The sequence below is a fragment of the Protopterus annectens genome, chromosome 11.part0 (genome assembly GCF_019279795.1).
Source record: "Protopterus annectens isolate FY-2018-M chromosome 11.part0, PAN1.0, whole genome shotgun sequence".
In the NCBI taxonomy this organism is placed as follows: Eukaryota; Metazoa; Chordata; order Ceratodontiformes; family Protopteridae; genus Protopterus; species Protopterus annectens.
This window is the reverse complement of record NC_056745.1, coordinates 1,199,137,854-1,199,163,814: the sequence shown is the minus strand read 5'-3', so window position 1 is coordinate 1,199,163,814 and position 25,961 is coordinate 1,199,137,854. Positions and strand designations below refer to the sequence as shown.

At 40.2% G+C, this 25,961-nt stretch overlaps 1 protein-coding gene across 1 annotated transcript in view; it reads left to right on the top strand.

The window, feature by feature from the left end:
• Positions 1–25,961, top strand: part of LAMB1 (laminin subunit beta 1) — a 1,172,470-nt gene that overhangs the window by 423,273 nt on the left and 723,236 nt on the right. Inside the window, exons 7-8 of the mRNA XM_044088561.1 lie at positions 18,137–18,339; positions 21,303–21,423. Of these exons, the coding sequence (XP_043944496.1) occupies positions 18,137–18,339; positions 21,303–21,423 (324 nt within the window). The remainder of the gene's footprint in view (positions 1–18,136; positions 18,340–21,302; positions 21,424–25,961) is intronic.

Here is a 25,961-nt window from a genome sequence, read left to right as displayed (position 1 = left end):
GATTGTTTAATGCCTTTAAATCCTCCCACTGGTGTTTCCCTTCCTAGCCCATCTTCTACTTCTTCCCCATAGAAAAGGCTTAGGGAGCAATTTTTATCTGAGGATGAGGATTCCTCTCCTCAGTTGATGAGTCTTTGGCATACTCTGCCCAAAGTTCTTCCCCCTGGAGTATGCATCACAAGAGGAAGAGTCGAATGGAACTGAGTCTCCTGGTGAAGACATCTCCTTTGATGAGACTATTGCATGTATGAGGGTGTTTTTCAAGTGAGACTGCTCACAGGTTACTGATGTTCAGAAGAGATATGATTTACTCCAGAGGGATTCACCCTCTCCCTCTGCTGTGCCACCAGTTGTGCCAGCCTTTCTGGACACTTTCACTTCTGCTTGTAAGAGTCCAGACTCTCAACCTCCAACTCCCAAATGCCTAGTTAGGTTCTAAAAAGTCCCAGAGGACTGCATATTCCTTTATAAATGTCATGCTGCAGACCTAGTGGTTGTTTCTGCAACTACTTACAAGCCATCCACTCTTTTGCCTTCCACTTCTCTTCTCCCTTCAGACAAGGAGAGTAAAACCATGGAAAGACTGGGGAGAAAAGTGTACACTTCAGCTACTTTTGCCTTTAGGACAATTAACTACCAAACCCATATGAATAAGTATGCTTTGGCCCTTCTTTCTCAGACCTCTCTGCTTCTCTCTGATCTTCTGGATTCAGATGTTAAGTCTCAGTTTTCCACTGCTTTGGTATGCACCTCCATTAGATGCAGTTATGATGCTGTTGAGGCATCTGCCAGGGCTACTGCCTCTGGTTCTGTATTAAGGAGATACTCCTGGTTAAGGCTCCAACCTCTTCCTGAAGACTTCAAGGCCAGGCTAATGGATGCACCATTAGATAATAATGCCTTGTTTGGTACTGCAGCTGCTACCTTGTTCAAGTCCCTGCAGAAGAAAGGTAAAGAGCATCAGGATTTAAAACATATTTGTGTCTTGAGTTCCCAAATTCCAAAGGAACTACCCAGGTAAGACTTCTTTTGTCAGGAAACAATCTTGAGCTCCCTCCTTCCAGAGGTAAATGGTGGTGTCAAGAGACCTGCTTCTTTCAAACCCTCTCAGTTTTCTTCTTCTTCTCAATAGTAGTCTTTTCCAGACAAGCTTGATAGTCTGATGACTACCTGCTCCCACTGGTCTCATTACCCTCTGTCAGTGCCTTACACTCTCCCTTCCAGTCTGAGAACACATCACTCATGAATTATGGTTTCTTTTTTCCACAAAGGATATTTCTTGGCTTGGAAACCTCTTCCTACTTTCATGGGAATTCTTCAAACATCTTGAGAATAACTTATTTTCTTCCCAGAGGTGCTCCAAGTGTTGATATCCCAGGGAACTATTCAAGAAGTTCCACTGTCACAAAAGAGAAGAGGGTTCTACTGAAGAATGTTCCTGGTTCCCAAGGAGACCCATTCTGGATCTTTCTCATCTCAACACCTTCCTAAAGGTCCCAACTTTTTGTATGCTTCCCTCCAAACTCTTGTCTCCTCTCATTCTTCCACAGGACTGTATGGCCTCCCTGGATATCAAGGATGCCTATATACATGTTCCCATTCATCTTCTTTACAGAAAAGTTTTACATTTTTCTGTTGCTTCCTCACATTTTCAGTTTTGTGCTTTGCCCTTTGGTATCTCTACAGCACCACGGGTATTTACAAAATGTTTAGCTCTTGCGACTGCTTTCTGCAGACTCCAGGACATACAGGTTTTTAGCTATCTGGACAACCTGTTGCTACAGACACCCCTCCCCAAGACCTTGATTCACAGTCTCCTGTTTGCTACTACTGTTCTGCAAAGGTTGGGAGTCACAGTCAATTTAAAAAAATCCATGCTCACCCCTTCACAGGAACATGTCTTCCTGGGGTGCAGGATTCAGACAGATCTCATGTTGGCCTCTCTTCCGCCACACAAACATTCTGTCTCTAATGAGTTACTTTCAAGACCTTCTCCCTCTGCAGTCTTTGACAGCCAGGGAATTTCCCAAGCTTCTAGGCTTCAAGGTTTCTACTAATCGCATGCTACCTCTTGCCAAACTCCACATGAGAAGTCTTAATGGTACCTGAAATCAGTTTGGATGCAGCATGCTCACCCACTGGAGTTTGTTGCCCCTCTACTTCCTTGCCTAAAGAGGGAGCATCTTTGGTGGATTCAGCAGATTACCCAGAATCCAGGCATGCCTTTACATCTTCCCCTCCCAACTCAAGAGTTGTCCACAGATGGCTCAGACATCCTTTGGGCGGGGGGTAGCCTTTGTGTCCATGAAGGTACAAGGCCTGTGATCTCCTTCACAAAGGAAGGAACACGTCTGCTGTCTGTTCAGCCATTTCATACTCTTCTTCATCCAAGACCTCTAAAACTATTTACAGATAACACCACAGATGTTCATCGTGCATACAGCTGCAGTCATAACAGATAGGTTATCCTGCCGTCAGGCAGGTCCTCGGTCGGCCGAATTCCAAAGTCTAGGTCCGGTGTCGGATGTCGTCACTTCTTCCCTGACATCAGTGCGGCAGGGATATAAAAGAACCAGCCAACGCCATTTTCTTCAGTCTTTCTTGCTGCGCTGTGCCCAAAGCAGCAGCAGTTCGCAAGTGCCGGTCGGCCAGCTCCTGAGATTACGAATATTTTTCAACTGAAGTCTTCTTGAAAGCTAAGTACCCCGTTGGGGAAACTTTTCTTGCCTCAGACCGATGTCAGACAAAGTTAATAATTGCATTTCTTGTGGGAAGCAAATACCGCATAAGGATTTCCATTCCCTCTGTATTCCTTGCTTAGGCCCAGACCACAAAGTCTCGGCCTGTCATTTTTGTGCTACATTCAACAGACGCACTATTAAGCGTCGGGCGGAGTTCGCCCAACACTATTTTGGCAAAAAATTTAATTACATTATGTCGTCGGATACTCCGACTCCAGTTTTGAGTAAAACATGCAAAGATAAGGACCGACATATGAGGTCCGCGACTTCTACCGACACCACGCTAAAGCCTACTACAGGTGCTCCGGTTCTCAGCGAGGCGCCTACGCAGCCCCTGACTACCGATGACACTTCCTTAGTGGTGTCTTCTGTGCCCGAGGTCGCAGGATCCTCGGCCCATACCCCGATTACAGATACCGACGCCACTCTTGGTGGGGAAACTCAGAGTTTAGACAGGCCTGCCACCTCTCAAGGTGTCTTCAGGCCTTCTTCTTCTTTTTCCATTAAGGCTTTCACTAAATCTAAGGCAGCCATGCATACTAAAAGACAAGCTCCACAGGGCCCCTCTCAAGGCCCCATGCCTAAAAAACAGACGCTCAAAATGGCTGAGGATTTGATTACTCTTATCAGGGGTTCTCAACCCCCCTCGCACAAAAGGCCCAGAGTGGAGGAAGAATACCCTTCCTTGGACCAGGCCTCCATTACTTCGGAACATTCTGAAGACCAGGAACATTCTTACTCCCCTTTTGAAGATTCTGATGCAGAGGAGTCCATTCCCTCTGTCTCCCCCCCCTGAGGACTATTCTTTTGGGGAAACCTTGCATACCTTGAGGGAACACTTCCACTGTGAAGGCCAAGATTACTCAGACTCCAAGAAAAGGCTCAGGGATTTCCTCTTGCTCCCTCAGCACAGGCCTCTGGCTATCCCTCCTGTCTTAGACATACTAGATGATGTGTATTCAGAGGCCAGCCTTAACCCAGATTCTTTACCTCCAGCTCCAGTCAAGCCTGACAGGTATTACCGGGTTCCTGATTCACACCAATTCCTATACAAAAGCCATACGGCGGATCCAGAAACTATTTCACAGGGTTCCAAGGGAATTAAGGCCTCCACTGCCAAAAATCCATTACCTTCAGAGAGAGATTCCAGAGCTTTAGAAAGGTGGGGGAAAAAGGTATACACCTCGGCCACTTTAACCATGAGGGCATTAAACTGTCAGTTCCATATGTTAAAGTATCAACAGTTTTTGTTATCTCAGTTGAAAAGCAAAATGTCACAACCTGAACAACCAGACTTGAAGGAGTTACAGGATTTGTTGCATAGTGCAGAACAAGTGGATAAACATACCTTACAATGTGGTTTTGATGCTTTAGAGGCTTCATGTAGAGCTGCTGTTACAGGATCAGTCATACGTAGACATGCTTGGCTCAAAGAGCAAACCTTGCCAGACCATGTCAAAGCTAAATTACTAGATGCACCTCTTCAAAAAGATGTATTGTTTGGTGTTAAAGCCGAGGAGGTATTAAAGAAAATGGAGGAAAAGGCAAAATCAATGCAAACAGTGAAAGATTTCCTACAGGTACAACCTCCACGTTTCAGTAGAAATTGGCCTTCAAAAAATTGGTCCTTTCCAGCCACGGACAGACCTCAAAGAGGTAGATACAGCCACCCGAGGGGTAGAGGGCAATCTCAAGGATCATTTAGAGGCAGACAATGGCAAGCACCTACACCAAGAGGTGGTGAGGATAGTTCACAGCCATTCAGAAAGCAGAACCAATGACTTTCCCCTTTGCATGCCAAGCAAAGCTCTAATGGCAGCACCCTTAGGCGGAAAACTGGCATTATTTTCGAAAAATTGGCATATTGTCACAAAAGACAAATGGATCCTGGACATTATAGACAGAGGCTACAGATTCCACTTTCACACCCTTCCAAAAATGAGAGGCATGCCAAACCTGCCACACAATCAAAGGGCAGAGGCACAAAAATAAATTTCAGCTCTCATGGACATGAAAGCTATTCAAGAGGTACCTGCACAAGAACAGGGTCAAGGTTTTTATTCCAGGCTATTCCTGGTACCAAGGAAGGACAAAGATTGGAGACCTATTTTGGACCTATCCATCCTAAACACATATTTACTCGTACCAAAATTCAAGATGCTCACATTACAGCAGCTTCTTCCCATGCTGAGCAAGGAGTCTTGGCTGGTAACATTGGACCTCAAGGAGGCATACCTGCATGTCCCTATCAGACAAAATTGCAGACGATACCTCAGATTTCTTGCAGGTTCAACCCATTATCAATTCTCTGCATTGCCCTTTGGCTTATCTACTGCGCCCAGAGTGTTTATGAAATGCCTGGCATCAGTAATCGCCTTCTGCAGACTTCAAGGGATACAAATATACCGATATTTGGACGACTGCCTGATCCAAGCGGACAGCAAACACATACTTCTGAAACACCTGGCATTTATAATAAAGTTGTTGAACTCTCTGGGATACACAGTCAACAAAATGAAATCAAGACTAATACCCTCTCAAACAATAATTTTCCTGGGTGCCAGCTTGAATACAAACACCCAGATGGCCTACCTCACGCCAGAGAAACAAGGGCAACTAACTCAATACTTCAGAAAACTGACAACCTTCACCAGGCTGACTGCAAGGAAAATCCTGCAGGCTCTGGGATTCATGGCATCTTGCATCCTGCTAATCCCATGTGCAAAGCTGCATATGAGGAAACTTCAGTGGTACCTAAAAAACTTATGGTCTTAACACAGCCACAGTTTGGAAACAATTATACCACTGATTCCATGCCTCCAAAAGGAATTTCTGTGGTGGGCTCAAGCATGCCAAAGAAACATAGGTCTTCCATTCTGCTTGCCTCAAGCAAATCAGATCATCACAACAGACGCCTCGGACTATGCCTGGGGGGCGCACATGACAGATCGGTGCATTCAGGGCAAATGGTCCCAAAAAGAAAAGCACCTACACATCAATCAAAAGAAAATGCTAGCAGTAATAAATGCTATTATGGCTTTCAAAGACCTACTGCACCCAGGCCAGCTATTGATAAGGACAGACAACACCACAGTGATGTGGTACATAAGCAAACAGGGAGGAACCCATTCATATCCCCTGTGCAGGCTAGCCATGTCTGGAACATGGCTGTGGAATTACAAATCCAACTTCAAGCACAATTCCAGCCAGGCAAGGAAAACACACTGGCAGACAACCTAAGCAGAAATATGACAGATCCACATGAATGGAAGTTGCATCCTCAAGTTTTTACAAAAATAATTCAAGCATGGGGAAGGCCAGACATAGATCTCTTTGCTACCCACAGAAATTACCAATTGACAAAATTCTGCTCAAGGACCTACCATCCACAGGCCTGGAAAGTGGACGCACTCTCTTTCAGTTGGACAACAATGACAGTTTATGCCTTTCCACCTCTTCCTCTGCTGCCCAAAGTTCTATTAAAAGCCAGAGCAGACAGACCAAGGATGATTCTCATTGCTCCAGACTGACCAAGACAGCACTGGTACCCACTCCTGAGGAGCCTGACACATTCCCCACCATGGATACTGCCTCTAATGACTCTTCTATTGACTCAGCACAACTTCAAAACTCTTCACAGTCAGGTGAAAACACTCAATCTAGCCGCATGGAGGATTCCTTAAATTCACAACAGACCCTACTCTCCAAGGAGGTGCAGGATGTCATTTTGGTGGCCAGAAGGCCTTCTACTAGAAAAGACTACTCCGCAAAATGGAAATGGTTTTGTGCCTGGAATCAGAAAAAGGGTCAGAATCCTGGAATACTGAATTTACCTCAAATATTACAGTACCTAGCTGAGATGCTAAGCAGTGGACTTTCATTCTCCTCCATCAAAATCCATGCCTCAGCCATTTCTGCTCAATACAACACTGATCCTCCTTTATTCTCTCACCCTCTCTTAAGACAGTTCCTCAGAGGGGCTAAGAATATAAAACCCCCAAGGAAGCAACCAGTACCTGCTTGGGACCTCAATTTCATTCTAGAAAAACTGATCCTGCCTCCATTTGAGCCAGCTGCTTCAACAGAACTGCGATATTTGTCATGGAAAACAGCCTTCCTTCTGGCTATCACCTCAGCATGCAGGGTTTCGGAACTACAAGCCCTCATGGCTGTGCAGCCTTTCATCATTTTCCATCAGGACAGAGTTTCCTTACGAACCAACCCTTCCTTTATGCCAAAGGTAGTATCCAGGGTAGCCTTGAATCAGGCTATCCACTTACCTACCTTTTACCCTAATCCACAAAACAAAGGGGAGAGACTACTACATTCCTTGGACATTCACAGACAGCTCCATTATTATTTGGACAGAACAAAGCCATTCAGAAAATCAGAGCAACTCTTTGTGTCCTATGCTACAGGTGCTCAAGGGAAGCCTATTTCCAAACAGACAATCTCAAAATGGATAGCCCACTGCATACTCTTTTGTTACTCTTTTCATGGTAAAACTGTATCTACAGCCATCAGATCTCAGTCCACAAGGGCCACAGCTACCTCTGCAGCTTTCCTCAGGGGGGTTCCTACCAAAGATATTTTGGAAGCAGTCACTTGAAATTCTGTACATACTTTCTCCAAGCACTATCACCTACCATTATACTCCAAATCTAGAGCGGGCTTTGCCACTGCAGTCTTGCAGGGCATCCTTGCTCCTCCTAGTTCCACTTAGTGCCTGCCACCCCTTTTTAGCTTTGGGATTCTACCCATCTGTTATGACTGCAGCTGTATGCACGATGAACATAGTACAGTTTTGTACCTACCATAAATGTAGATGTTCGAGTGCTAATACAGCTGCAGTCCAGGTTTTCCTCCCTCCTTCCCCTCTTGGGACAGGCCTAATGGCTAACACCTCCTCATACAACCTGATTGGGGTATTCTTTTATGGTGTATTTGCTTGCAACTACTGTTTTTTGATTATATTGCATTGCATTATTACATAAATTTATGTTTTGCCTTCCTTCTGGGGGCACCTGACATCTGGGGCAAGAAAAACTGAAGAAAATGGTGTCGGCTGGTTCTTTTATACCCCTGCCGCACTGACGTCAGGGAAGAAGCGACGACATCCGACGCCAGACCTAGACTTTGGAATTCGGCCGACTGAGGACCTGCCTGCCGGCAGGATAACCCATCTGTTATGACTGCAGCTGTATTAGCACTCGAACATCTACATTTATGGTAGGTACAAAGTGCTATGGTATTTGAACAAACAGGGGGGTGAAATTGTACCCTCTGTGCAGGCTAGCTCTTTTGGCATGGGAATTTGCAATTCACTACCAAGTCACTCTGCAGGCAGTGTACATCTCTTCCAACCACAATGCTGTGGCAGACACCCTGAGCAGGTCCATGACTCAATCCTATGAATGGATGCTTCACAGGGATGTGTTTCTGGACATTCTCCACTGGTGGGGTACACCTCAAATAGATCTTTTTGGCATCTTCCAAAGTTTTGTGCCAGAGTTCAAGGTACTCTGGTATGGAAAGCGGACACCCTAGCAATCTCTTGGAAAGGGATATTTCTCTAGGCATCCCCCCTTCTCACTTATTCAGAAAGTTCTGCTAAAGATTCAGCAGGACAAACCAAACATCTTGCTGGTGACTCCCTTTTGGTCAAGACAACATTGGCTCCCTCTTCTTCTGCATTTAGCCAAGGGCAGTCATCACAAGTTACCTCAAATGGTGGACCTCCTCACACATGTCAAGGGATCACTCATTCACCCTCAGTTGTCAACTATGCATTTCACATTTCTCACTGTGGGTGATAAACTTCTGATTCCTTTTAGACACCTTTTCTCTGAGGATGTGCTTAGAGTGCTGCAGGAGGCCAGGAAACCCAGTGCTAGGAAATCCTACTTATCCAAATGGAAGAGATTTTCCATCTGGTGTCTTTCTCATAACCTAGACTCACTAAATGTGGACATTTTTTTGGTTCTAAGTTACTTGTGTGAACGTTTCAAGACTGGGTTGGCTTATTCTTCTGTGAAAGCTTATCTTTCAGCTTTTTCTGCATGTCTGCCTTTTTCTCCCCTCTTTGGTATCCAGATTGGAGGTTAAACCTTTGCTTAAAGGTGCTGGTCACATTAGACCTCTCAGGAAACTTGTTCCACCTCCCTGGGATCTTAATTCTGTTTCGGAAAAGCTCACTGAGGCTTCTTTTGAGCCTGCAGCAACAGCTACCCTGCAGTATTGTACGTGGAAGACTGTGCTTCTATTTGCTATAACTTCAGTCAAAAGGGTCTCCAAACTACAAGCCTTGATGGCATTTCCACCTTTCCTGGTTTTCCATATGGACAGGGTTTCTTTGTGTACCAACCCTTCTTTTATGCCCAGAGTTGTGAATGAGTTGTCGCTTAATCAGTTCATTAACTTGCCCACATTTTTCCCCTCTCCAGTCTTCCATTGAGAGGGTCCTACACACCTTGGATATGCACAGGCAACTCAGATTTTATTTGGATAAAACTAAAGCTGTCAGGAAGTCTGATCATATTTTTGTCTGTTTTCATCCCAGGGCTCTGGGAAAAGCCTGCCTCCAAGCAAATTATTTCTACTTGGATTTCTAAAGCAATTTCCTTTTGTTATGTTTTTCATCTGTTAAGGCTCAATCTACTCAGGCTGTAACTTCCTCTGGTGCATTTTTCAAAGGTACGGATACCTCCTCCATTTTAGAATCGGCCACTTGGACGTCTGTGCATACCCTAAACATTACAAGTTGGATGGCATTTCCAGGTTCAGAGCAGGTTTTGCTAGAGCCATTCTCCATGGCTTTCTAGCAATTGCCTCGGCTCCTTCCTCCTCCCTTTTTCCTTCATGAGCTGTGGTACTCTCCGTCATCTAATGAATACTGCAGCAAAGGAATAGCAGCACATAGAATAGTTGTGTAAAATCTTACCATAACCATAGATGTCCTTCTCTTCCATGTTACAGTATTCTACCTCCCACCTTCCCCCTGGTTCTTGTTCTTCCTTTGGATGTTTGTTTTCCTCCTTGGCTGATGTTCTACCTGGAGTGTTCATTTCTGAGAAAGGTATGTGCGGACGTCACTTTTATGGCCAATGCCTGCCTTTATGTGAGATGTCCCACCTACCTATCAGTGGTAAAAGGCTTTTGTATACTGGTTGGGTGTCAGGATCATTTATGTCAGGGAATCCCTCATGTAATGAATTCTTCAACATGGAAGAGAAGGACATCTATGGTTATGGCAAGATTTTACTCAACTATTCTTTCTGTAACCCTCCTTACCCATGTCTTATAAGTCATATCAAATGTGTGCTTGTCACAGATATTTCCCTTGAACTGTTTCCATACTAAATGTTTTATACTTGCAATTTAATATCATGTATAATGTCGCCACAGAAGAAATACCTGTATTATTTTTGTGTAGTGCCACTATACAAAATACCATCTTCACAGTGTGATGATGATGTGGAAGTCCCAAACAAGCTCAGCATCTACTTCAGTATGTTTGAGGAAGGGAACAAGACAGCAGCAGGTAAAATCACCCAACAACCAGAGTGAGGAAGAGCTCAGCCTCAACCCTGCTGATGTCAGAAGGACCCTATGAAGGGTTAACCCCAGGAAAGCAGCTGGACCTGATAACATTCTTGGAAGAGTGTTCAGAGACTATGCGGACCAACTAACAAATGTACTCACAGACATCTTCAACAACTCACTGAGTCAAGCCATTGTGCCCAAATGTTCCAAGTACACAAACATTATAGCACTGCCAAAGAAGTCGCCACCTGCTCGCCTAAATGACTATCGTCCCATAGCTCTCACCTCCACTGTGATGAAATGCTTTGAGGGACTTGTCAAAGATGTAATAACATCCAAACTACATGCAGACTTCGATCTACTCCAGTTTCCCTACAGACCCAATCGCTCCACAGGACACGCTATTTCTGTGTCATTCCACTTATCTTTGGACCACCTAGAGAATAAGAATAGCTACGTGAGGCTACTTTTCATCAACTTCAATTCAACTTTCAATACTGTCATCCCACAAAACCTGATCAGAAAGCTGTTTCATCTGGGCATCAGCACTCCACTATGCAACTGGATTCTGGACTTTCTTATAGATATACCCCAGAAAGTGTGCATAGGCAAGAATACATTGGAGAGCATCACCCTGAACACTGGAGTCACACAGAGATGTGTCCTAAGCCCCCTGCTTTTCACCATACTAACCCACAACTGTATTGCCAAGCACAGATTAAACTATATCATCAAATTTGCAGATGATACAACAGTTATGGGCCTCATCAGGAATGATGATGAAACAGCCTACATAGAATCACTTCATAAGTTGGTGTTACAGCAATAATCTTGCACTAAATGTCAACAAGACCAAAGAAATAATTGTGTACTACAGGAAGAGCACTCTCCACTCGTAATCAATGAAGAAACAGTTGAGAGAGTAAAAAGCACAAAATTTCTGGGGGTGCACATTGCAGAAAACTTGATGTGGTCAGCCAACACAAATGCCACCATGAAGAAGGTGCACCAACGGCTTCTCTTCTTGAAGGTTGAGGAAAGCAAACCTACCATCAATGTCTCTCACAATCTTCTACAGGGGCACCAGTTGCTCAGAAAGCAGCTGAGAGGATTATCAGGAACTCCCTCCCATCTGTACAAGACCTGCACATGTCCGGATGTCTCAGCAGGGCAAGGAAAATAACCAGGGATGGCACTCATCCTGCTCACATTTAACATCAGGAAGCCACTTTCAATGCATACGCTGCAAAACCACAAGATTCAGAACCAGCTTCTTCCACTAGCCATCAAGTTATTGAACTCTAGGAACAGTACCCTTCACACTGGACATTAAGGCAGTATGCCAGCAATACTGAAAAGTCGCTATAGTGCAATGTGTAACAAGGTCTTACCAGCATCCAGACAACAAAGTCATCAGTAGTCAAACTGAGCTGTCTTACTGTGCAATATAGATGTAGGCCTTAAATCAATCGCTTAAGTGCAATTTTTCCAATGAAAGTAAGTAAATAACCTAGTAATGAGTGGCAATCTGTTAAATCAGTGCAATAAGTATAGAATTTTGTGTATTGTTGTCATGTTAAATGTAGTTTATGTATTGTATGCACATTGTGTGTGTGAAGAAATGTAATTTCGCTCGGTTCGCACTTGTGTGAATCGGACAATATAGTTTACTTTGACTTTATAGAGCAATTACCAGTTTGTGTAAATAGATGTCTAAAGAACTATCTATGTTGTGTATCTTTGTAAAAAAAATAAATAAAATATTTTGTCGTGAGTAATTAATTGTGGCAGCTGGAGCTTTTCTCCTGGGGCCTCTAATGAAAATGAGCTTTGCCCAGTCAGACTTTCCCGGTTAACAAAAGTAGATAAATAAATGTTTGCCAGAAATGTCCTTCAGAATCACCTGCATTAAAACTGACACTAGGAAGCAGTTGTGTAGCTTCTTCCTTGTTCCAGTTATTCACAGAATCATACCTTTGGTATTCCCTTAATTTTGCCTAGAATGTCAAGGAACTTTGAAAAGGTTCTTTAAAATGTACTCTTCTTTTACATGCAGAAGTACATTGAAAGCAGTATGTCATGACCGAGGTTTACCAGTTATGATTCAGGTAAAGGAAAGAAATGCGCATCAAAGCTGGTAGGCGTTTGGTTTGAATGTTTTGTAGTGTAAAAAGGGACTGTTTAACGCTGCTGTCTCTGTGAAGTGGTGTCTAGTTTTGAATAAAAATACCAGGTTTACTCTGCAGAAGGTGGTTTTAGAAATGTAATTATCCTTACAGAATTCTAAAAAAATCTGAAAAGTGATAAAGCAGCAGCACTAGGTGACCAGGAGAAGTTAAATGCTTTTCAGAATTTTTGCTGTTCATGTTTAAATGTTGCTGGTATTACAGTTTCCTGATAATACATCTGTGCATTGCCACAGACTATGTGGTTCCCCTCAAAGATATTTCTAGGTTTTCCTTCATTTATACTGCTTGTGCTGCAGACTCACCAGGCAAGAAGCAATAACCAAAGAGAGACTGGCATCACCCTATTTATTTCTGAACCCCGTATTTTACTTCTGGCAAAAGATGAAGCAAACATAAATTAAAGGCAGCCAGCACTACTACTTTTATGTACTGGAAAAGTCTTGTCACTGATGTTATCTAAACTTTTTTAATTGTGTCTCTTGTCATTATGTCCTTTATATGAGTATTAGGTCTTCCTGTCGTACTTTTCAGTTCATCATTCCCTTTTCCACAGTGCATTGTGTAGTGACAAACCTGACCTAGCCTTTCATTCAGTATATTTTTTCAGTGACAAGAAGTGCATTGCATTTTGCTCATTCTTTATGCGGCCCTTGAGAAGAGTGCTTTTGTATCTGCTGGCGGTGCCTTTCATTTGGTGCAAGTTGGCAGCCCTGATAGTGCTGAATTGCTTTTTCTTTGTCTAGAAATGTCTAGGATTAGTTTAATACCTTTAGTTAATTAAATGTTACATATTTGAGCTGCAACTTTACATCTACTATTCAGTTTAGTGGTTTTATTTCTTTGTTTCATACAGGTTCTGGTAACTGAATGCAGCTTTGTTGTATTTAATGAGTGTCACTTGTTCAGTTCTTAAATGTCTGTAACACCACACATACGCTTCTTAGTCTGTGATACAAAGATACTGCAATTCCCTGGAGGTATTTTGGTGCAAAATAAACTATCCACGATGATTGTTAACCCCAGCAAGGGAATTCCTTGGAATTGTTTTGTTGCAAAATAAACCATTTGAGATAATTGTTAGCCTGGCCAAGAGTGCAGGTGTTTTACTACTTTGTAGTGAATTGCTGACACTCCTTTTATCATTTTGGAAGTGCAGTTGTCTGAAATCAGTGATGTGTCTGCCGCAGTGAGTTTTATATCCACGTGACATTTTAAATACTGCCAAAAGTTATAAACCCTTAGAAGTATGGGTGGCTTTTAATTATGACAGTTTCCTAAACATGAGAGCAGGTTTTTTAGTACATATTTAAAGACACGTTTCTAGATGTTATTCTTTGTTTTCCCACAGTTAGTAGGAGTAGAAGTACCCTGTGGTTCATGTCATATAAATACCAATTCAATGTTCCAGAGAACAACTTGAGGATTGATACTGCATTGCTGAAGCAGAAAAAAATGCAATGCTGTGTGGTCATTAAACAGAAAGCACTGGAATACAGAGGTGAAGTGATACATTTTATTTGATAAACTAAGGTTTTACAATTACTTGAGTTTTTGGACGAACATGAGACCCTCATCAGGAGTTAAGAGTTATTGATGTTAGATACATTGTTTAATACCATTCTGCAAAAAGTATTAAAGCATTGTATCTAATATCATTAACTTACTATCTCCTGATGAAAGGATCCTGTTAGTCTGATAACTCAGGAATGTTTATAAACTATGCTGGCCAGTAAAAGTCAATCACTTAACCTTTGTGTTTCAGTATTTCCTGTGTACAATAAACTAGCATTCTTTGTAAAGCTTTGAGTTAGCAATTCTTTCACATGCAGCAGCTTCTGTGTCACACAGTTTTACCACACCATAACCATGTGATGTAGCTATCGCCCGATCATAGCTTTCAACCTCTTACTGCAAGACGTTTGGACAAAGCCTAAATAATGGGAGGTCAAAAGCATGAAAATAGGGGTAGGTTTTAAATATTGATCTCATAAACTTAAAAACGTTGCTAGATTAACAGGATTTGTGTTAGCATGCATTCCTGAAAGATGTTGAGCCTGAAACTCAAATGTACTGTATGTCATTATTTACTGACTTCAATCCGTAGTGATTTGCCAGCAAACCACACTTTTTATGAGGAACAGACCAAAAATAATGAGGCAAAAAATCTGGACATTCTGTGAAAATCTGCACAGTTAAGAGATATGCTCCCAGTTAAGAAGCATGTACATTGTACTAGGGAAAATGGATGACATATTTTTCAGAACATTAGCTGCAGCATATGCATTCTGTATTTCTGTTAGATGGGTATGATATCATGAATTTAAGGAATATATCTTATGCCTTTTTAATAACTAGGTAGCTGACACTTGAGTAAAAGGCCCATGGTTGCCAGTTATAATATTCCATCTCTATCGGTACTTGGCTTTCTCAGGTCTGCAGTCTAAAGGTTGCAGATGTACAAAGTCTGCGTAAAACATGCTTAAGAAACAAGCAAATTAATGAATTAGACTGACTGTAGAAGGAATTGTATCCCAGTATTAAAAGTCGTTAGAAAGGAAACAGTAAGAAAGACTTTTTTTCTTAAGCACACATACTTTGCATGTTAAGAAAGATACTATACCTGAACATGTAAATTGCAGAAAATCAAAGGCACTTTTGACATGACATATCTGAAGTTTTGTTGAAAGATGGCTGCATTAAAACATCTGTGTCTCTGCACTGAAAACATGCCAAATGAATGGGCGGATACTGGGGGAAGGGAATAGAACAGGAATGGTGAAGCTGAAAATAAAGTCACGTGAGGATGACTGATCCATTTAAAATGAGTGGAGGGCTGTCTGTATTGTTTTATCACACAGACATATTAAAACAATGTAGAAAATAAGCTCAAGATTTAAACAGTATTGCTCATTTTCCAACTTTGCCCATTCTTCACTGACTTCTACCAAGCCCCATCCAAACTTTCTTAGCTCAAACTTAAAATTCATTAATTTTTTTTTCTCTACACTAGACAGTTGTAATCAATTAAGTTAGAAATTTTCCGTGCCATACTCAAGGATTCTGTGATTCCTTTGGTGAACAAAATGTTGCCAAGCTTGCTTTAATGTTGTGCTTGTGGAAATATTGAAGGTCAAGCTCTGAATAATTTAGTGCATCCAGAGATTTGCATATTATTCCCTCCTCTTCTGTTTAGAGCTTTTGTTTATAGTCCTGTGACAATAGTCTACACCCCTACCTCTTCCTCAAGCAACCTAAGTTATTGTCTTGACTCCTGTCAGGGCACACAGGCTTAAGCTGTTTTCTGTAAAACTGCTTCCTATGCCCTTGTTGTTGCATGCCAGTCTGGCGTACATCCACTGCTAGTGTGGCTGTTAATCAGATTTTTAACCTTCTGAAATAAAGAAGCATCTTAAGGATAATAATGTTGTAGTATACTTGCAGTGAACCTTCTTAGGCATTTCTGTTCTTTACAATGACTGAGAATGTTAGTAGAAAAAGTACTTGAACTGCAGTCTGTGTAAAGTCTTGCACTTTAACAGGATTCATGACATCTGAACTGCAAGTTACTTCACATTCACTGTACCCCAACATTTTGTCAGTCCTCAATGTAAAGAATGTGTGTTCTTCTTGGCGATCTGGAATAGGGGTAAGGCATCAAGCTGCTAAAAAGGATTATCCTCTTGACAGTAGACAAGTTTTGTTTGCTCAGCATTTTTTTTTTAAATATCCATTTATTTATTCATTCACTTATCTGATTGTTTAACAAGTTTTCAATTTGCTTGGATAGACTATTCTTATCTGATCACTACCCAGTATGTTCTGCCCAAAACAGTGAAAATTGTGTCCTTATTGGCAGTGAGAATGGGGTTGCCATAGATGAGAGTGTTTACCTAGCATATGTTCCCAGTCTTAATATTCAAAGTCATACTGTAACTGCATACATATTTCTACATGGATAAACAGATCACGTAACATATGGCACAAGGTATGTACATCATTGTAGGCTATTGCCTGTCAGAGCTCTACCTTGGGTTGATTCTGTAGTGATGTCATTCTGTCCTATTCTCCCAGAATGGTACAGTTGGCCATTAGCCTGTCAGTCATTACACCCAAGCTACTTTTATTTCATCCCCAGTAACTCAACATAACTGGAAACTAGTCTCTGCATGTTTTCTTCAGTACTGTGAGACTGAGCAGGCCAGTAAACTAGGTTAGAGTTTACAGATTTTTTAGGTCACTTCCTAAAGGATGCGTATCTGCCTGTTGGATCATTTAAGGGTACAAAAATAATTCTCATTCCCGTTTATTAGACAGTTCCCAATGTCTTTCTTATTTGTGTCTTCTGTGAAGGAGACAGAGATGCCTTGCACTGCAATGCAGAATAATACTTCATAATTTGTCATTTTTTTAAATGTAGGGGACTGTACCCAGTGTATTTTTTCTGAGAAGTTTGTCACTGTTGTAAGTGACACCCTTAACCCCATATGCAGAAATGGGAAAAAAGGAGTTGTTGATGGAAGTAATCTTTCATGTTAAAAATATATACTTAGCCTCTAGCCATACCTCTCAACTTAACAGATTTATGCAGAATGTGCAGATTATTTTGCCTCATATTTTTGTCCGTTTTTTGTAAAATTGTGGTTTAAAATGTACAATGACAATGACGCTGACAAGGCAGGCCCACTACAAGATACACACACATACACACACACACACACACACACACACACACACACACACACACACGAGACATGCACACATGCTGACACTTCCACTGACAATGCAGGCCTGTTATAAGATCCACAGACACACACACACACACACACACACACACACACACACACACACACACACACTAGTCTTTCACACTGCATACTTACAGACAAATTGGAAGAATGACATTTGACTTGTGGCTTATCTTTAGGGTATTGGTAGACGCCAGTACACCTGGACAACACTCTTTGCATTGTTGAATAAATAAAACATTCCACCTCATAAAGATCAGCATTGCAGTATAGGTGAGGTGTTCAGCAGTAATGTAGCATTTGCTTATAGGACTGCCGTGGTAGTGGTTTACTTTAATGTAAAACTGATTTATTAAAACTAGGAAGATTAATTCAGGTTTGCTGAACATGCACATTTAAATATTTGGAAACAGACTGTCAGCTTGTAAGAAAATTGTGATTTGTGCTTTCACTTTGGTATTGTAAGACAAACACCTCCTTCACAAAATGGCCTGTGCATAAGGCCATGTTGCATTTGTGAAGCAGTGCTGTCATTAGTGACACATCATATTTATTTTATCTTCATTTGCATAACAGCTTGCTTTCATATGTTTTTTTTTTACTCACTGACCTGATATAATATCTCTTTGAATAAAACTATATATTAGAAAATCACTAACATTTTGCATTCTGTTTTGTACTCGATTTCAGGAACAATTGTGATATTGTTTTTGGAATTTTAGATATGGGTTGAAATAGGCATGTAATTTTCTTTTTCTTTGCTTTATCTTGGCTGTGCATATTTAGAAGTCAAAGAAAATAACATACTAAGCTGTTGGTCTAATTTATCATGCAACTGCTCATTTGCTACAGTGGCTGTGGACTATAGTGCAAAAATGCTAGCATCTGTATGTAATATATACATATATGTTTTTTGTAGATCTTTTAAAAATCACCAACTTGAGGGTTAGGTTCACTAAGCTTCATACCCTTGGAGATAACCTGCTAGACAGTCGAGTGGAAATCAAGGAGAAGTATTACTATGCCATTTATGACATGGTAGTTCGTGGCAACTGCTTCTGTTATGGACATGCTAGTGAGTGTGCTCCTTTGAACGGACATGGTGATGATGTAGAAGGAATGGTAAGCAAGTTTTGTAATTTTAACAACTAAACTGTTAATGTATGTAGTTACTCTAAAGTGATTTTTAGGAGGCTGAGACTATTGACAGAATGCTTAGTCTGCGTTCACAGAGCTGCTTGTTTATCTGCAGGTGATCTCTGTCTTTCTGTACTCCTAACCTTAATCATCTGTATTGATTCAATGTACCCATCTGTAGTTTTCTACACTCAGTCCAAACTATACATTTAAACTTTCCCACCAGCAATGCTACTTGAATCAGACTGTATGTAAGGAAGTGTCAATGAAAACCAGGTCTCAAACACAGTTATGGCTTTTGAGTACTTACCAGGTAGCATCAGCTCCTTCAGGTGTGAAATCAAGACAAACTTTTAATATTTTACATCCATAATAATGGTAATTGTATGGTTAAGTTCTGATATTTATTTTATAGTACACAAACTTGTTTGTAATACAAAAAAGTAAGTACAAAAGAAAATTGTCTTACTAGGTAAGTAAATCCTTGCTTCAGTTTTTTGTTGTCTCTGTGTCAGGGTATTAACAGTTGTCATGCTATATGATGAAATTTGTTAACTGATTTTGTGTTAGTGCCAAAGTGGCATAACTGCACTGTTAACAGTGTTCCATTTCCAATTAGAGAATAGGCAAACTGTACATCAGCACTCTGACTGGAGAACAACATTCTCCAGCAGGTTATTAATGCACATGTAATGCCCACTGAAAAACGAGTCCACCGTTTCATATCAGCATATCAAGCTGCAGTGGAGCTTGGACTGAAAAAACTAATGGTTGCCATCATTTTACACTCGCTAAGCAGTGCTTTAGCTGTTTAGCGAGTGTAAAATAAAAACGAAAAAAATTAAAATAAAAAAGTGTGTGCGTGTGCGAGTGTGTGTGTGTGTGTTTGTGTGTTTGAGAGAGCATGCGTGTATGAGAGTAAGAGAGAGAAAGAGAGATTGATTGAGCTATTTTACATTTGTTAATCAGCACTTTTCCTGTTTAGTGAATGTAAAAAATAAATGAAACAGGAAAAAAGTGTGTGCATGTGTGTCTTTATCACTGTCTGCGTGTGTGAGTGAATGTTTACATGACAACAGAAGAGACTGTGTGTGTGTGTGTGTGTGTGTGTGTGTGTGTGTGTGTGTGTGTGTGTGTGTGTGTGTGTGTGTGTGTGAGAGAGAAAGTGAGAGTGAGCGTGATCGAGCTTTCCCGCTGGCAGCAGTAGCGTCAGTTTAGAGATTTCCATACCTCTCACTCGACCACACTGTCAGTCTCTTAGCACAAAAAGTGTGGACAGAGACAGAAATAACGGGGAAACAAAGGACCGAAAATAGGAACAGATTTTAAATAACTGATCTTATAAACTTAGAAAGTTGCTGGAATAACAGGGTTTCCATTAGCATGCACTGTTTGAAGCAGAGGTGTGTGTGTAAGAGAAAGCGAGTGAGTGAGATGACTACTGACAGCAGCAGCAGTAAAGAGGTTTGCATACCTCTGAACCTTTCAGATGAAGAAGTCTGGATAAAGTGATAAAGAGAAATAAAAGTCTGAAACTCAAATGTGTGTCATTTATTTATTAACTTCAGCCTCCAATGGCAACCAACAAACCAAACGATTTAGGAGTAAGGGACCAAAAAATAAAGTAAATACCCGGTTATTTTTGTTATATTGTGGAAGTAAAATGCTTCTTCCAACACCATTAACATATACTACAACAAGTTTGAAACATTATACTGACCAACTATTTTACATCAAAAATAAATAAAAAATATAGTAATAAAAAATAAGTAAGTAAAACACAACAATTTTACAGACAGCCCATTCTCTAAGAGCAATAATGCCCTCCAGGGTGTGTGTTAATGTATAATGAATGACCTTCCAGAGGTGTAGAGATAACACACCTGGGTGGGCGTTAATTACACATTAACACACACCCTGAAGTGCATTATTGCTTGCATGTAACAAATATAACAAAGCAATCGGTACACAACGTTAAAACTGATATATATTGTAGTACATTTATTTCTATTAGTCTTTGGATGTGCTGTAGGTTGCAGCCATGTATGCTGGAATCAAAATGTGCTGTGTAACACTAATAATGTCCATTGTCTTGAGGCACTAAGTTACTAAAAAATGGGCAGTGCTTCATTGCTAAAATTCCCCCTAAAACAAGATATTGAATGTCTGTCCATATGTATCTTGTTAGTGTCTGTTTAGGTGACAGATGATATGAAAAACAAATGTAATGCATGTTTTAGGGACTATATTAATTGCAGATGATGTCAAAGGTTAAAGAATGTGTGAAACTGTTTAGCATAGTAAGCTTTGGACAGCATAAGCCTTTTGTTTGAACTCTTCTCAGAGTTAATAAGTAGTTTGAAGAGGCAGTTTTAGAGACTGGTTTCACCAGAGACAGTTGTGTTTTGGCACTGTTGTACAGGATTCCTGTAGCCATGAGAAGAAAGATCAGAAGACAGCACTGACCAATGTCCATTTATACCACTGATGCTCTGTTATTCAACTGGGAATTGAGTCTGTCAGGCCAGTGAGTGAAGGATGAAAAACATTGGAAATAAGGCCAGCTGTTGGGTTTCTGTAGCATCAGTTCTGCAACAGTGGATTAGTCAATTATCTATAATTAGTGTTAGTTCTTAACACAAGTGTACTTTATGCAAAGTCCCATTGGTATTTTTAACTGATTACTTTTGAAAAGTTTTCGTACCTGTGGAAGTTTGGAACTGTGACTATGCCACACATTCATAACAGTTTAGCCATTTTCAAGCTGTTTATTACTTTTATCAGTAGTTTTACAAAGATTGTCTGTGTTCCATCTTATTTTGGCAGTGCTGGCATTCGAGTAAGCTGTTATTTGGACAGACAATATGGGCATCTTTTTTTGTTAAAATGTGGCATAATGAAGACATCATGATAAAAGCCATCTTGCTAATTCATGTGAATTTCTTTAGGTACATGGACACTGTATGTGTAATCATAACACCAAAGGCTTAAACTGTGAGCAGTGTATGGACTTCTACCATGATTTACCATGGAGGCCTGCTGAAGGGCGCAACAGCAATGCATGCAAAAGTAAGATTCAGGAGAATGTAAACTAGCATGATATAGAACAAAAAATTCATTTGAATGTATTTGTTTGACAGTGTATTTTTCTTGCACTTCTTTTTTATCACTAATGCAACAAAGTATATTTTATTGAAAGTTATGCATATTTGAGTGACAGTAATGCAGTTATTGGGAGATGGGTACTGAAAACGAAATGCAAAAATGCAGTCTGTACCCTATGAATCCCTGTTTGCTGCAGTCAGAGGCAGTTAACATGCAAGATTTGTGTACATCATCTATTTTATGTATCCACTTATTGTTTGTATTGCAGTAGTGTTGATGATGTTTGTGTAGCTCCCTTAGAGAAGGAGTTTTTCTCCTTGAAAGTGTGCAAAAATTTATTCTTTCTTCCAGACTTAACCACACACACACACACACATATATATATATATATATATATATATATATATATATGTGTGTATATATATTATATATATATATATTATATATATATATATATATATATATATATATATATATATATATATATATATATACATATATATATATATATATATATATATATATATGTATACACACACACACACACACACACCAATCTGTGGGAAAAGTTTATTAGGTGTATATAATCAGATATTGTAAAGAAAGGAAAAAGCTGGTAAGCAACTGATCAGAGTATCCCCAACTAGGTGGATAAATATTTACTGGAGAATGTTTTTTTTAAAATAACCATTGGGGAATGGAAGTTATACTGTGTTTTTTGTTAGATTTAGTGTGATGATTACATCCTTCAGGAGCCCGGATTTTGGAGCTGTTGGTTTTCAGTTGCAGATAAATAAGACACATTGGCATGATAGATTCATATTTCAACATATCTTTCACCTCTGGAACAAATTTCCAGTACATGTCAAGCAGAGTTGTATCCTTGCCACCTTCAAGGTAAACCTAGATAATTGGATGGGCAGCCTCAGATTCTCTCCTGGTCTATCTTATCTTGCCCCCCATTAAAGCTAGAGGGAAATTTTGAGTAATGTTTTTTTGGCTAGGCTTTAAATAATCTTCAGACTGATTGCTTAGTACTTACCTCTGAACCTGTGGGTCTGATTATTTTTTAGACATAAATAGCTGACACACTGAGCTTTGGAGAAACATTTGGAAAGATGGATGTTTGATCTGCCTGTCTGTATATTAATTCATGGCACATATCTAAGAATCATTTGTCATCATGTTTCCACTGTGCATAGCAAACCTTAAGTAGACCAGCAGACAAAACCTCAGGAATAGAAGAAAGCTGGACTCAAAGACAGTACTTCCACTGCTAGTAATCACATACATTTACAATTTAACCTGGGGATTCAGAAAGAACCCCAATGCTGGCAGTAAGAGCTACAATAAAAAGGGACCGTTTATATGATGTGGGAATTTGTGATTCAGAGACATGTTAGAGAAAGAACTCATAACTGGGTAATCTGCATGTCTCTGAATCGTCCCCAACTACTGCTAGTGCTAAGCATCACTTTCCTGTAGTAGATAACACTGGCAGCCCAAGCATCACATTGGCACAAGCATATCCCGTTATTCATTCTCCCAAACATATGCATGCAGTCAAACATAAGCAAACACACACATATGCAGATACACACACACACACACACACACACACACACACACACACACACACACACACACACACACACACACACACACACACACACACACACACACACACACACACACACACACACACACACACACACACACACACAAACACACACACACACACACACCCCTCATGCTTTGTTCCTGAGTTGACAGAATGTCCATAATGTGACCTCTCCTTTTTTTGGCCCTGCCGAAGTAAATCATAGAGCCTTACAATTCATAACACCAAAGGCTTAATGTCAGACATTAAAACTTCATTGTCCTTGATGCTCGTAACATGTATTCTGATGCTAGACTTGTTGTTCTGTTACCCTTTTATGTGACTTCCAGTCATATTTAAAATATTGTCCCTGGTGTCATCTAGTGTTCCTCCCAACTTTGTCCTGAAGAGATACACCTGTCTCACTAAACTGATTTTACAGGAAGCTCCTGCTGTTGCTTATTATATTCGCCTTTTGCATAGTAACGCTAGTCATTAAATAATGACAAGGATTAGAGTTTCTTTCTTCACATTATAAAAAAGCAAAATTTACCACTCTAACTAATTAGTTAGTGTAGTGGGCTAAGGCTTCTGTTCATTGCTCCGAGAGTACAAGATTTTGAAAACTCCCTCCCCCTTTGCTTTTTTTAACACTTAGGTGTAACTGTACACTTTCCCTGGTGTCTAGTGGTGACACAAAGGACTGATATCCTTTATGTGAGGTGGCAGTGATGTGGGAGGGTACAGGATTTCAATTGTTTATTTATTTATTTGTTTTTTGGGGGGGGGGGTTCTCCCCCAACGTCATCCTGGCAGGTGTCCCAGTGCCCCATATCCATGCTGGATCTTTCAGCCACTGTGATCATCCTCAGACTAGTACTGAATGGATGCTGGGGCCAGCATGGATCCTAAGGGCATCCATGGGTAGGGCATGCTGTTCTACCGTCAACTGGAGTGGTTTTCTGCTTTAATCCTACACTGTAAATACAAAACACCACTTTGACCATAGAAGTAAGAACAGAGACATAAAAAAATATATATGCCATTCATGAGTGTTTTAATCACAATACAGTTAAGCACTTTCATTCCACTGGAACTTCATCAGAACTACAAACGTCATATCCCTAACTTCAATTATATATTCAAGGTCAGACTTAACATTTCACATGATTTTTTTCTAAAACCTGATAAAAACATTCTAAACTTCATTAAATTGAATTTTGCTAACCCATACCACTAATATCAAACCAATAAAACATTTTAGAATGAATAGTGACTAATACATTTTGAAACGTCATTACACAAAACACGTTCATTGTAAAATGTTACATTCCATATATTTCCCTTAAAGACACAGTTATACATTCCTATATCAGTTCAGTTAAACAACATTGTAGATCAATATGTATGCATACCTTTAAGAAGCTTTCTAGGGGCTTGCACATGTGTATAAATACTGAGTATGTGTGAGCATGAGTGCCATTTTGTAGTAAGCTGTTGAGATGTAAGCATTTAGGTCTGTGTAGTCTGTCAGTTAATCAGTTTGTTTATATTTTGTACTGCTGCTATCCATCCTGATGGGTTTCTGTGTAATAAAGCATGTAAACGAACTACCCCACCTGTTTGTCTTCAATGAGAAACAAGACGAGCGACATGGTATTGGAAAAAATATTCAAATAACTACGGAAAATGTTTGAAATAAAGTCCAAATTGCATAAAATGAATAAAATAAGGAAAATGACAGTATTTTTTGAGATATCCGAAGTATACAGAGAGTTTGCATGTTTGTGCAGTATTACAATACAGTTATTTTGCAAAATACTGCCATTTCAAAGCATATTTCACAAAGTACAGTATTTCAAAGAGTTTGTTATAAATATGAATGTTATTACAAGTACTGGCTGTATGTGCATGTTTGTACATAATTACAAGGGCCACTTTTCAGTGTGTTTGTGCATACTTTGTTGGCATGCAGGGGTGTAGCTAGGATTTTCAAATTTGTACTGACAGCTCTCAAACTGCTACCCCCCCCTCCCCAGCCAAGCTACGGCCATTCTCGTAATTCACGGTTCGCTCTTTTAGTGTCGATGAAGAGGCATTCGCTGTAATGCCTCTTCAGTAATATAATATAAATTCACTCAAACTCGGTTCCTTGAATTGAAAATTAACCTGAAATGTCAGTTCTTTGAAAAATGCAGCATGGTAGTTGGGGTAGAGACTTTATGCTTTTGTTTTCTGTAACTAAGGTACAGGTTTTGAGCTTGAGTAAATTACTAACCACCTGCTACCACTAACTAGGGTGTTTCATTCACACACACACCCCTACCTACCTCTTAGTGCAAGAAATATGGACAAAGCCTAAAATAAACGGACAGATATTAAATAATGTTCTCGTGAACTTAGAAAGTTGCTAGAATAACAGGACTTGTGCTAGTATGAATTTTTCTAAAGGACATGAAGTCTGAAGCTCAAATGTCTGTCATTATTTAGCAACTTCAGCCTTCAATGATTTTCTAGAAAATCACAAAATTTATGAGGAACAGACAAAAAATATGGGGCAAAAATCTGGACATTCTGCAAAATGTGGACAGTTGAGAGGTATGCTACCTACTACACACACACACACACACACACACACACACACACACACACACACACACACACACACACACACACACACACACACACACACACACACACACAACCTCTCAACCTCTTACAGCAACAAACTCATAAATAAAACTGAGGCAAAGGCCCAAAAATAAGGAAATTTTTTTTAAATATTGCTCTTATAAACTTAGAAAGATAATAGAATAGTAGTAGGTCTTGCATCAGTACGAATTTTCTGAAAGGTGTAAAATCTGAAACTGAAATGTCTGCATTGTCTTCTAACCTCAGTCTT